Source organism: Sabethes cyaneus, chromosome 1, assembly GCF_943734655.1.
Source record: "Sabethes cyaneus chromosome 1, idSabCyanKW18_F2, whole genome shotgun sequence".
In the NCBI taxonomy this organism is placed as follows: Eukaryota; Metazoa; Arthropoda; class Insecta; order Diptera; family Culicidae; genus Sabethes; species Sabethes cyaneus.
The window spans coordinates 27,813,079-27,827,129 of NC_071353.1; the positions used below are offsets into that span (position 1 = coordinate 27,813,079).

General features: G+C 45.0%; 1 protein-coding gene across 1 annotated transcript in view; it reads left to right on the top strand.

Annotated features, from left to right (window-relative positions):
* The first annotated feature begins 3,119 nt into the window (after nt 1–3,119).
* LOC128745500 (uncharacterized) overlaps nt 3,120–14,051 on the top strand; it is a 63,503-nt gene continuing 52,571 nt past the window's right edge. The window contains exon 1 of the mRNA XM_053842574.1: nt 3,120–3,268. Coding sequence (XP_053698549.1) covers nt 3,120–3,268 — 149 coding nt within the window. The remainder of the gene's footprint in view (nt 3,269–14,051) is intronic.

Below are 14,051 nucleotides of genomic sequence, written 5' to 3' on the forward strand. Positions count from 1 at the left end.
ATTCTTCGGACAATTTGGGTCTAAATGAACACTTACTTAATTGCTAGTATTTACATTGTCAAGTGCAAGAATTCGTTGGCGGTAAGTGCGTGATGGTTCGTCGTCGATTAAAAAGGTCAGCAAAGCAGTTGAATTGTCATGGGATAGTTGGCAGCATATTGCGTTGAATAGGAGTCTTTCCGAAGCATCATTCTGGGTCGTAAAACTCTTGAAGGTGCGAGGATGTCATATTCGCCACTTAAAGGCTTGCAGACTAACAAAGATTGCGAAACCTGTCTACGTCGACTTAGTGTGCTTAAACCCAACAAACGACAGCGGTCTTCGTACGGTGTTAAATATTGCTAATTCCTCCAAGGAAGACGACGAACGAACAAATTTTCGCTGTACGTTTTTCAGTCTGGCGGACCAGATAGACTCGGGCGGGTTCCAAACGATCCTCGTAAATTCCAGTGTCGACCGTACAATAAAGCGAAAGAGAGCTTTGAAGCAAAGCGGGTAATTGAATTCCCCAGCGATCTTAAATATGAACCCAAGACAACAATTGGACTTGTCAATGATGGCAGAAATGTGGGACTCCAAGGAGAATTTCTCGTCAAGTAATACTCCAAGATCCTTCACCTGTTCTACCCTATTCAGTTTGGCTCCGGAAATTTCGTAATCGAACTCTATTGCGCTTCTAGTGTGATGGAAACTGATGACGCAACATTTCTGCACACTCAGTAACAATTGATTCCTTACGCACTAGTCACTAAACAAGTACAGAAGCTTCTACAATACTCTGCAGTCCTCGATCCTTCTGAATTCAAGACAGATTTTCAATCATCAGCGAAGAAAAGTCTTCCACCTTCATTGTGTAGTAAAGCTGCATCATTTATGTAGATACAGAATAGCAGTGGTCCCAAATTGCTATCCTGCGGCACACCAGAACCATTTGTAAACGCGGCAGACCGGCAGTTACCAAGTTGTACGAATAGTTGCCTATCCGTAAGGTAAGTTTCCAACCATCTGCACAATCTTGTGGTACACCCAATTTTCTCCAACTCGCTCAAAAGAATAGAATGATTAAAGGTATCAAAAGCGGCTTTCAAATCAGTATAAACTGTATCCACTTGTGCTTTGAAGCTCATACTATTTAAGCAGAAAGATGCGAAGTTCACCAAATTTAGGTAGAGTTATCGGCGATTCATATCTAGTTGCGCAGTAACTTTTGTGCAGGATGCTTCACCTTGAATTTAATGGACACAGCAGCGCCAATACATGCCTAGGGATTATAAGGTCTGAAGTAGTCCATTTCCTTGGAACTTGCAGGGCCTTCAGTGAACACACTAACCTGCTAATTGACTTAATCTGACTTCACCAGTCTACTACTAACCGACGAAGTATCGATGCCGCCGTATGTCTTATTCATTCGAATCTTAATCGGTACGTTCACTAGTCGCATTCTGATTCTAGTGCGTGTCGACATTCAACCTTTGTTGTAACAGCCTGTTGAAAGATGAACTCTTGGTTCTTTTTCAGCTCGACAAGCAAGAAAAAAGAACTCAAAGAGCAAGAAATAAAACTCGAACAGTTTCGGACCAACGACCACCGTGAGCTTTAGCACTGGAATACCTTTTTTCACGATCCCCTTATATTTGTTACATAAACAATTTACGAATTGTTTATTTACTTGGAAGACAACCCAATTTTAGGAGCGCCACAACTGTCAATCGCTCACCCAGAACTTTTCCTCTTCGATCAGATTTTTTTGGAAAACATAACTTAGCTTAATCCTGGGGAGAACAACCTGTCAACAATTGTGAAGCTCAGTAGCAATGGTGCGAAAAAAAAAAATTTTAAAATTTATTATTTTGCAGAAGGTGTGACTAGAATGTTAGACGCTCCAGAGTTTCCAGGCTGAAATTTTTGCACTCTTTACCCAGAAATGGGTTAGAAAAAAAACAAACAGACCAGATATCAATATTAATCTGCACGGGGTACGTTGTTCGCATGGTTGCTATTCAATCGTTTCGCAAACAGTTAACCGAGGAGAAAGTTTCCAATCAGAGTAATGGCTGCTGCTTCTTCCCTGTAGTCACCAAAGGACCGGCTGAATGATCACCATAATTTATAAATGTGGCTACCATTATGTTTGCACACACAGACATACCCGCCTAACCTGCATGTTGGCAGACGCTCGAGCGAATACACATAAAAAAGAACACCAACTATCTAATCTAAAATTCAAATAATCCATCTTTACGATCGGGATCGATGTAGATAAATGAGCTGCCCCCTCCTGCACGTTAACCAACCGGACAAACTCACGGATGTGGAGCAAGTAGTCAGTGGCCGGAACAACTAAGTCTCTCTTTGTTTCTATTTCCAGGATAGCCAGGACATGCCGATTTGTACTTTTTTCAATAGTGGAGGAACGGGTGATAATATAGCTCCCATCGACACTGTTCAAAAGGTGCATGTTACGGTGCATGAAAGGTTTTACTATTTTTTGCTTCGGGTAAAACCTTTAAGTAAATAAAAATCAATTACAGGCAGCATATCCAATGGATAAATTAAACCCATTTTTTACAACCGTGTTTTTTCTTTCAAACGAATGAATGGAAATCACTGGTAAGTGTAATGCGAACATCACCCAACCCCATTCCGAAGTCCGGGATGTGGGAACGTTTGCAATAGCTTCTATCAACCCCTCACTGCTCTCTGCTCAAACGGCGTACGATGGATAGTAACGGATTGTTAAATCTACATTTCATTACACATAAATTACGATAACACCGATTCCTGCCGCACATTCTAGGAACTTATTATCACCCTCCTCGGAGCTGGGGTGGTCTGGTCCAGGGATTACACTGGGGATGTCCAATTGTCAACAATAGGTCGCCATATAATGGATGGAGGGCTATTTAATTGTCTCGGCCGAAAAACAACGATGCGGGGGCACATTTTATTACTCAGCCATAAATTTTGTCCGCTGAAATCAGTTGGACCGTGCCGTCCCCCTGTTTAATGCTTGTGGTTGTGTAGTTGAACCCCTCCCGAAGAGAAACCTGGGGGTACTGATGGATCCGCAGCACATTTTCGAGATGCTGAGATGCTCTGGCATGACAGTAATGTAAGCAATGACCTACAACATCAACGGGATGAGCAAGAGCTATCCCGTTGTTATGCGAGGATGCTTTCAGCAGCAGCAGCAGATGGAGGAATCTCGGTATCTGTGTCGGGATCAATATTTCGCGGCAAACGAAGAACCAGAATACGAGTGGGAAAAGTAGACCGTTAAAGGCGTTCCAATTCATTAATGCTGATTTAATTTATTTTACTGACAAAAAAAAAAAAGAATTGTATCTACGCACTGCTTCGTGTTCGTCGGACCGATAGAAGGCTGAATCGTTTGTCGCGTGTCTACTTCATCAAACATTATAAGAACCTTATTCGGACTGTAACGAAGACTCCAGCGCCACAGTGGCAACAAGCTACCGAACTGTAGTTTCAGCGAGTGTAACAGAAGTTAAACACCTTGAAAGCCTTTTTGCACCAAATAAAACAGTATGAAGTGTGCAGAATCACAACTAAATAGTTCATGGCGCGAGTTGAAACAATTTAAAAAGACTGACACACTATATAGGCTGGAATTTAGTTTAGAATCAAGCAACTGAATGTTTAAAAAATAATTGTGTACAGCATACCGTGTAATGGATGGAGAACTGTCATCGATGTATATTAGGCAAGTCACGAGATTAGTGCAGAGGTTAGAAGATACATGTTTTCGGGCTTTTCCTGCAAAATTATTATATATTTTCTCAATTTGTGACATTATTCTATTCTAGACCTAATAACTTCGTATTACTTAAACGTTCTCAAATGCGTTGCTGATATGTTTTTACTTGCACTCAAAGTTGATAACTGTTGCAAGTTACCCCGTATCCCATATAATTTTATTGCCAGAAGCACTGACCCTTTTTTCATGAACGTTGTAAAAATTTCATGAAAATCGGTTCAGTGGTTGACGAGATATGGAAGATTTGTTGCAGGGCATTTTTCAACTCCTATTCCTACCTTCACGAGGTACTGGCTGGGCTACGCAACTTCGGTTGTCGTATGCTAACAGGAAAGGGGGCACAGTGGCTCCCGCCCACATTAAGATGGCAGCCCCATCAGCGGGATATTGACCTTAGGTTAACAGCCTACTGTTCCGGAACACAAAAAAGTTATCGAAAATGAAAGAAGAAATCTCTGGATTATTGGCAACGACCTTTAGCATGAAAACACGGACACGAATCGGAACATGGAATATACTGACCCTTGCCCAGCAGGACAAGCTGGCTCAACTAGCAAGGGAAGCTAGCAGCCTGAAGCTTGAAATCCTGGGGCTGAACGATATCCGCTGGCCGGGTATTGGCGAACACAGGACATCATCCGGGGAGGTCTTGCTCTACTCTGGCATACGAGGTGAAAATGCTACTCGAGAAAGAGGAGTTGGATCTGCTGGCTGGCTGACAATGCTAATTTACAGCTAATTACCGACACGAAGAATTTGAATACAATTTTGGATGCCAATTTACAACACCTATGCAGTCAAAAAGCTAATATACAACGACGTGCAGTATAAAATGCCAAATACGCCGATTTGCTGCTCATGTTAATGCTTATTAGCAGTGTTGGGCACCGCTAATTCGCTAATTCGCTAACCGATACAATTTGCTCGATAATCGTGGAAATTTCGCTAATCACTAATCGCAAATTGCAAATTAACGGTTACTGTTTATTTTTAAACATATCACAATAACTTGCATTGTAATCTATCGCTGTACAAATTATTTGTAATTTACATTTATTACATGGCTTTTCTTAATTTACCTAAGATCAAAACCTATTATAATGGATAGAATGCTTTACAGTTTATTAATTTTAAAATAAACAGCGGCACTTCATTTGGAATCATAGCCCAGCAACAATTCGGCTAGTCTGAGTATAAATTATAAAGTATAACTAGCATTTCTCGATTGGTCGGTTAGCGAATTAGCGAATTAGCGGTGCCCAGCACTGCTTATTAGTTACCAGGAATGGGTAGTTTAGTATACAAATTTGCAATTTTTCCTCACAGTAAAGTAGAAAACAACTCCCCTGTCCCCTCATTGCATAACCAGAAAGCGGATAGTAATATTCGCCATGATTGTACAACATTTCGCCGAATATCATTTTGCGAAAAACCTTAAGCGGAGTGTACCATTTCACGGAAAACTTTTTTGTGGAAAGTACCATTACGCGATCCTCTCCTTACTCGCTGTCGCTCGTTCCAGGAAACCCAGATAGACCTAGGAAAGCAAATAAACCTAGACAGTAGTGATTTCTGCGGGAAGTTGCCTCCCCACAGTGGGCGGCGCTTCCGACGGTGGGTCGCCGGTAACACTCGCGGCCGTCTCGTCCTGGATGATCTAGTGTTACTATAGATAATTTTTGTGGTCTTGTTATTGACTAATGTTTTATGGAAAAGTCTCGAATTTCTCGAGTTCGATTAGTTTTTGAGTTTCAATTGAGTTTTGAGCAAAAATTTCTGTTTTATTTCTATGAGAGTCCATATCCCCCTACCTCAGGGGTGAGAGGTCTCTAACTATCAAAATAAATTCAAGACTCCAAAATCTCCCACATGATAAATTTGGTTTCTTTTGCTTGATTAGTTCTCAAGTTATAAGGAAATTTGTATTTCATTTGTATGGGAGCCCCCCTCCTAAACAGGGGAGGGGTCTTAATTCATCATAGAAAAAATTTCTGCCCCCTAAAAACCCCACATACTAAATTTGGTTCCATTTGCTTGATTAGTGCTCAAATTATGAGGAAATTTGTATTTCATTTGTATGGGAGCTCCCCCTCTAAAAAGAGGAATGGGTCGAAATTCACCATAGAAAAAATTTCTGCCACCTAAAACTCTCACATGCCAAATTTGATTCCATTTGCTTGATTAGTTCTGGAGATAAGAGGAAATTTGCATTTCATTTGTAAGGAAGCCCGCCCTCTTAAAGTGGTCATAACTCGTTTTTCTAAAGAGGAGAGGGGTCTCAATTCACCATAGAAAAAAATCTTGCCTCCAAAACCACTTACATGTCAAATTCGGTTCCATTTGCTTGATTAGTTCTCGAGTTATGAGGAAATTTGTTTTTCATTTGTTTAGGAGTCCCCCCTCCTAAAGTGGGGAGGGGTGCTAATTCACCATAGAAAATATTTTTACCTACAAAAACACCCAGATGCCAAATTTGGTTCCATTTGCTTGATTAGTTCTAGAGTTATGAGGAAATTTGTATTTCGTTTGTATGGGCCCCCCCTCCTAAAAAGGTAAGGGGTCCTAATTCATCATAGAAAAAATGGTTGCCTCCAAAAACACCTACATGCCAAATTTGGTTCCATTTTCTTGATTAGTTCTCGAATCATGAGGAAATTTGTATTTCGTTTGTATAGGAGCCCCCCTCTTAAAGTGGGGAGGGGTCCTAATTCGTCATAGAAAATATTCTTGCCCTCGAAGACTTTCACATGCCAAATTTTGTTCCATTTGCGTGATTAGTTCTCGAGTTATGAGGAAATTTGTATTTCATTTGTATGGAAGCCCTCCCTCTTAAAGGGGAGAGGAGTCATAATTCCCCTTCTAAAGAGGGGAGGGGTCTCAATTTACCATAGAATAAATTCTTCTCACCAAAAACACCTACATGCCAAATTTTGTTCTATTTGCTAGATTAGTTCTCGAGTTATGCAGAAATTTGTGTTTCATTTGTATGGGAGCCCCCCCTCTTAGTGGGGGGAGGGGTCCCAAAAACCTCTACATGCAAATTTTCAAGCCGATCGGTTCAGTAGTTTTCGATTCTATAAGGAACATACGGACAGACAGACAGAAATCCTTTTTTACAGGTATTTTTTTAACGAGTAGGGAAATTTGCTATCAGACACCTGAGAAGACAACTCAGAGAGTGGGGTTTGGTATCCCGACCCCCCTACTGGGGCGTGAGGGTCCAGACCCACTAAAACCCTACTCGAGTCTCCAGCTTCAATCGCCCCTGGCACCACCTTATCGGTATTACTTCAGGGAGGGGCTATTGTGCTTAACGCACACTCTTAGATAACCACTGGACTATGGTAGTTAGGCTGTTTATTCGCTGTTGATCGGCTTTCCAGCGGTTTTGTAGCTCAAGTCAGATCTGGGTAGCAGCCGCATTGACCGCTCCTCAGACGTCCGAGCTAGAACACATCCTTTGGATTAAGTTATCCGGAGTAGTGTCCTGTCCGCTCACTGCCATCATGTTGCTTCCCACGCCCGCGAAACGCGGGCATATGAAGAAAGCATGTTCTGCATTTTTATAGGTTTTTATAGGTATAGATGTCATTAGATGCAGAATACTTTTTTATGCAACTTCTTCTAAGACACCTAAGCTCGAAAACGTCAGGAAAAGCGAGAAAAGACTTTTGACCGCCTTTTTCCAGAATGGTCCTACTGTGGGGCGGAGGGAGTGGATTTCGGATGAAACTTGGAGGAAGATCGACGAGCGGAGAGAAGCGAAAGCCGGCATTGAGCGAGCGCGCACCAGATCGGCTAAGACAGCTGCCCGTCAACGATACGCCGAACTGGAGAGGGCTGTCAAACGTGCTTGTAGGTGGGACAAGAGAGCCTGGACTAACTCCCTAGCCGAACAAGGAGAAACCGCCGCCGCCAATGGTGATATCCGTTTGTTGTACGATATTTCTCGCCACCTTAGTGGTGCCAGTATGAATACAAAGATGCCGCTAAAGGACAGAGCTGGTCAGCTACTGACTGACCGTACAGAACAGCTTAAGCGATGGACTGAACATTTTAAACAACTCTTCCGAGTTTCAAATGTCAGAGACCAACAAAACAAGCAGCGTATGACGCCTACAGTTCGTCGAATTAATCGCGTCAACTCGGAGGCGCCATCGCTGGATGAAATTGTAGCAGCCATCAAGAGTATGAAATCCGATAGAGCACCAGGGATAGACTGTATTTCAGCCGAAATGCTCAAAGCTGACCCATCTTTGTCAGCCCAGTTGATGCATCAGCTTTTCAGCAATATTTGGTAAACCGCAACTTTTCCGGTGGACTGGATGCAGGGCATATTGGTCAAAGTCCCTAAGAAAGGAAACCTAACTGAATGCGGTAACTGGCGTGGCATCACGTTGCTGTGTATTAGTCTCAAAGTACTCTGTAAGGTAATCCTCAACCGGATCCAGGAGAAGATCGACGCTACTCTCCGGCGGCAGCAAGCTGGATTCCGTGCTGGCCGATCATGTGTAGACCATATCACAACGCTCCGCATTATATTGGAGCAGATCACCGAATTCCAGGACTCTCTTCTGCTGGTGTTCGTTGATTTCGCAAAGGTGTTCGACCGGCTCAACCACGAAAACATCTGGGGCGCACTTAGGCGTAAAGGAGTTCCAGATAAGCTAGTCCATCTCATCGAGGCTCAGTACGGGGCGTTCTCATGCAAGGTTTTGCACGACGGCGTCTTGTCCGACCCCATAAGGGTTACTGCTGGCGTGAGACAGGGCTGCATTTTATTACCGCTTCTGTTTCTCATCGTTATGGATGAGATATTAGTTGGAGCAATTGACCTCAACCTAGCGGACGACATTGTCTTGCTCGCACAACACTGAAACGAAATGCAGAGCAAGTTAGATGACCTCTCCGAAAGCTCCCAGGCAGCTGGTCTCACAGTCAATGCAGCAAAAACTAAGTCTATGGTAGTGAACACTGACAATTCCACCAACTTCACAGTGGCGGGACAACAAGTTGAGCAGGTAGGCGCCTTTCAATATATGGTAGCCAGACAACGCCCGATGGTGGTACCAAGCCTGATATAGCCACACGGATCAGGAAGGCCAGGGGTGCTTTTGCAGGTCTACGAAACATTTGGCGCTCAAACCAGATCACTCTACATACGAAACCCTTACTTACTTAGGTGGCTTGCCGTCCTAAGACAAAGCCTGTTGAACAAAGTTTCTCCATGTAACTCGGTTAAGGGCTACCGCTCTCCAATTCCTCGGACAACGGGTACTCTCCGCCAGATCTCGCTTCACCTGGTCTAACCATCTTGCTCGCTGCGCTCCTGGTCGTCTTGTTCCTACCGGACTTGAGGCGAACACCATCTTTGCGGGGTAGTTGTCCGGCATTCTTGCAACATGCCCTGCCCATCGTATCCGTCCAGCTTTAGCCACCTTCTGGATACTGGGTTCGCCATAGAGCTGTGCGAGTTCATGGTTCATCCTCCGCCTCCATACTCCGTTCTCCTGTACGCCGCCAAAGATCGTTCTTAGCACTCGTCGTTCGAAAACTCTGAGCACTCGCAGGTTCTCCTCGAGCATTGTCCATGTTTCATGCCTGTAGAGAACAACCGGTCTAATAAGCGTCTTGTACAGGGTGCACTTTGTACGGGGACTTAGTCTGGTCGACCGCAATTGCTTGTGGAGCCCATAGTAACTTCCGCTGATAATACGCCTCCGAATCTCACGGCTGGTTACCAGTGAGCCAAGATAGACAAATTCATCGACTACCTTAAACTCATCGCCGTCGATCAGTATACTACTGCCCAAGCAGTGTCGTTAGGCATCGGTTCCGCTGGCCAGCATGTACTTTGTTTTAGACGTATTTACCTTTAACCCAATCTTTTCTGCTTCGCGCTTTAGTCTGGTGTACTGTTCAGCCACCGCCACAGATGTTCTGCCGATAATACTCATGTCATCGGCAAAGCAGACGAATTGACTAGATTTGTTGAATATCGTGCTCCGCGTGTTGATATCCGCTAGGTTCATAACAGCTTGTAGCGCTGTATTGAACAGCAGGCATGAAAGACCATCACCTTGACAAAGCCCTCTGTGTGATTCGAATGAACTTGACAATCCACCCGAAATCCGAACACAGCACTGTGTACCATCCATCGTAGATTCAATCAGTTTGATGAGCTTCCTGGGGAAGCTGTTCTCGTCCACGATTTTCCATAGCTCTATTCAGTTGATGGTAACATATGCGGCTTTGGAGTCGGAACTCTGTATTCACGGCCCTTTTGGAGGATTTGCCGCAGTGTAAATATTTGATCCGTTGTAAACCGACCTTCGACGAAGCCGGCTTGATAAGTACCCACAAATCTATTCGCAATTGGTGATAGACGGCGGAAAATGATTTGGGATAGCACTTTATAAGCGGCATTGAGAACGGTGATCGCTCGATAGTTCTCACAGTCCAACTTGTCGCCCTTTTTGTAGATCGGACAGATAACCCCATCTTTCCACTCCTCCGGTAGCTGTTCCGTATCCCAAATTCTAACAATTAGTCGGTGCATACAAACGGCCAGCTTTTCTGGTCCCATTTTAATAAGCTCCGCTCCGATGCCATCTTTTCCAGCTAACATGTTGTTCTTTAGCTGCATGATGGCCTCCTTAACTTCGCCTATCGTTGGGGCTGGCACCTCTTGCCTGTTTGCTGCACCGTCGACATCGCTTTCCGCGCCGCCATGGTTTTCCGCCTGGGCGCCATTCAGGTGTTCGTCGAAGTGCTGCTTCCACCTATCGGTCACCTCACGATCGTCCGTCAGAATACTGCCACTCTTATCCCGACACATTTCGGCTCGCGGCACAAAGCCTTTGCGGGATCTGTTCAGTTTCTGGTAGAACTTCCGCGTTTCCTGAGAACGATGCAGCCGCTCCAACTCTGCATATTCCTGCTCTTCCAGGTTGAGCTTTTTCTCCCGAAAGATTTGGTTTCGCTGCATCTTCTTCTGTTTGTGTCTTTCCATGTTCTGACTTATGGCACTGCGCATCTTGGCCGCCCGCGCAGCGTTCTCCTCATCCATCACCCTCCTACATTCATCGTCAAACCAATCGTTCCGCTAATTCTGGGCCACATGCCCGATGGAGCTCTCCGCTACACTGCTGATGGCTGTTTTGATAGTGTTCCAACAGTCCTCGAGAGGGGCTTCGTCCAGTTCGTCCTCTTCCGGCAGCGCAGCTTCGAGTGAATGCGCGTAGTTTGCGGCGACGTCTGGCTGCTTCAGCCGCGCGAGATCTAACCGAGGCTGGCGTCGGTACCGAATGTTGTTAACAACGGAGAGTCTTGGGCGCATCTTAACCATCACTGAGAAGTGCCGACTGTCGATCAAAACGTGGTCGATCTGTAATTCTGTCTGATTTGGTGACCTCCAGGTGTAGGTGTAGGCCCATTTCATTGGTTCGCTGGTGTGCACTGAACCTTCCAATCACCGGTTTGTATTCCTCCTCCTGGCCGACGTGAGCATTGAAATCCCCGATGACGATCTTGAGCAGTCGTATTCACTCTCCAACTGCGCGTAGAATTCATCCTTGTTGTCATCGGTACTTCTGATATGAGGGCTGTGCACGTTGATGATGCTTATATTGAAGAACCGGCCCTTGATTCTCAACCTGTACATTCGAGGATTAATTGGCCACCACTCAATCATCCGTTTCCGCATCTCGCCCATCACTATGAAAGCTGTACCCAGCTCGTGTGTGTTGCCGCAGCTCTGGTAGATGGTATGTCCATCTCTGAACGTACGTACCGTTGAGCACCGTACGTCTTCCAGCACACCTCCTGCAGCGCTACGACGTCGAAATCGCGGCTCTTCAATACGTCGGAGAGTACTCGAGTGCTCCCTTGCAAGTTGAGAGATCGGCAGTTCCACGTCCCGAGTTTCCAATCCATAGGCCTTTTTCGTCGCGTGGGTCTATTCCGATTGTTACAGTAAGAATTTATTTGTTCTTCGTTCCGTGCATTAGTATTTTTCGTGGTGACGGCTTGCAAAGCCTGCTACACCAACCCCCTGTTTCGCCAGAGGGCCAACGATGCTCGAAAGAGCCCTCCTTTCCTGTCAGCATATGACCTTGGCTTCCACCGGGGTTGGTTACCCGATCTCCACCAAAGTTGCTCGTATCCCGGCTGGTACCACGAGGAGGTAGATATAGGAGTTGCTGAATAAGAGGCTATGAACCTTGCCAGCCAACCGCAACCGCAGCCGGATGATTTTCACGACGGTTGGTTTTTTTAGTAGCTGGTGTAATTCATGATTGGGTCGCCTTCTCCGGAATCTACGAGCCTTGCACCGTAGATGGTGAGCAACACGTTTAAACACACCAAGAGCATGTTGGTTCTCCGAAAACATAATCCATTTCTCATGACCGGTCCAATCAGTGTTTTGTAGATGATGTGGCGAATTTTGCTCCAAAATCAGCACGGTGTTCTGCCATAATACGTCTTTGTATTTCTCTGTTAGTGTTATTACCGACAGCCACCAGTGGGACCAAAGATTCAATTTCGTCTTACAGCTTCTTCCCATATATTTTGTTTTCGACGTATAGATCACAAGTCCAACGCTATTGGCCTCAGTGTTAAGTCAGCCATACGTTCTAACTGCTAATAGTAAAAATCGAAAAAAAATATAACCAAAAGAGGGGAAAAACAACTATTGAATTGCGATACATCTTTAGTTCACTCAATATCCGTACGGCAGCCGTTTTTACCCGCCATCGACTGAATTCCGTTACCCGTTGAGCCAGGAGCAAAAAAACGCCGGATAATACTTTCTTTTTTACAGGCTGCCAGTAAATCGCATTATTGCTTTTACAAGAATTCATTTCACCTTCAATCATGCCGGCAGCTGATGACACCGAGCCCGGCCAATCGGTTGTCCCAACAACGTCAATAAAGGCGAAAATCCTCAGCGGTGGTGAGCCCTCGGCGTGGTGCCAGCCAGTCAACCAATCGCGCGGAGACCCGTTGATCCTTGCAATAAATGCAACAGTCGTACGGCAATAACCATTCCCGCGTGTACCGATCAAATTGGAATATATGGCTGTCGCCGCTGGTATCAGCCAGCCAGCAGCGTCACAGCTCAGCCTAAACCCGGATACGCCGGAAACATATAGCCTTAGTAGCAGCGGCAGCAGCGGCGGCTCGAACGGGAGCACATTTGGCCGTTTATTGGATACAGAAATCGGCGCTTGTTCAATCGGTCCGCTGTATCCACGAAACAGACGGTTTGTTGCGTCGAACTGCTGATTGAATTCCGGTTTAATGGGATTGATGTCTTTTCTGGGTAGCACAATCGCTTCGGATCCCCGGTATCCATGGGGATATTCCGATAGATGGTAACTTTTTGGATTAGCATCGATAGGAAAATCAATTTGTTTTTCTATAAGCTACGCTGTGACAACCATATAGTTGGAATGATTGGTTTGAAACTAAGATTTCATGTCGTGTAACCTAGCCTGATCAGTCAAATACCATTTGTTGAGTCACAGCTCCAGGGCAATAATGTTGCCAATAATTTCTGAGCTCAATGACAAAGAACACGTGCCTTGCTGTCGCAAATCGAACAAAAAGCGAGAAAAAATCGCTGTTATCATTCATATCGCCTATCCAGTCTGTGTGTTTTGGAACGGGTTATGCTTCCTGGAAATGTCCCCACTTTAGTAGGAGCGCTCATCCTTTATCAATATTCAGCCAGTCATTTACCGACCGGGGCTGCAGCTCTTCGTTTATCAACCGTGAGGCACGCTTTATTATCGTCGTCGTTCCATATGGTGCGTCCACTAGCGAAAGAAAGAAACCCTATGCTACGGTGACACGTCGTAAATAAAAATAGACTCCTTCAACCGTGCGGGGCATTGTAGATCCCTTGCTGCAAAGAACTGGGCGCACCATCCCAACCGGAGCGTGCAGGCCAAAGGATAAGCTAGGTCGACCGTGTGTTATTATTTATGCTGTAGATACATTATCGTTATGATTAATCTTAATCTTTTTATTGAATTTTGACGTATTTCTCACGAAAGCACGGCTGAGCACCAAACAAGCGGCAGCGCCGACTGGCGGTACGAATAAAGGACCAACATTATGTGTGTAATAACACAAATCACGTCACTTGGCTTTCGTCTCGTTGGCCGAACAAGGACACCCGTTCTTTACCCAGCCTGGCCAACTTCCCGAAAGAATGACGCTGCTGAGTGGAAACATAAATTATGGTATTTTACCGCCTCCCTGCCCC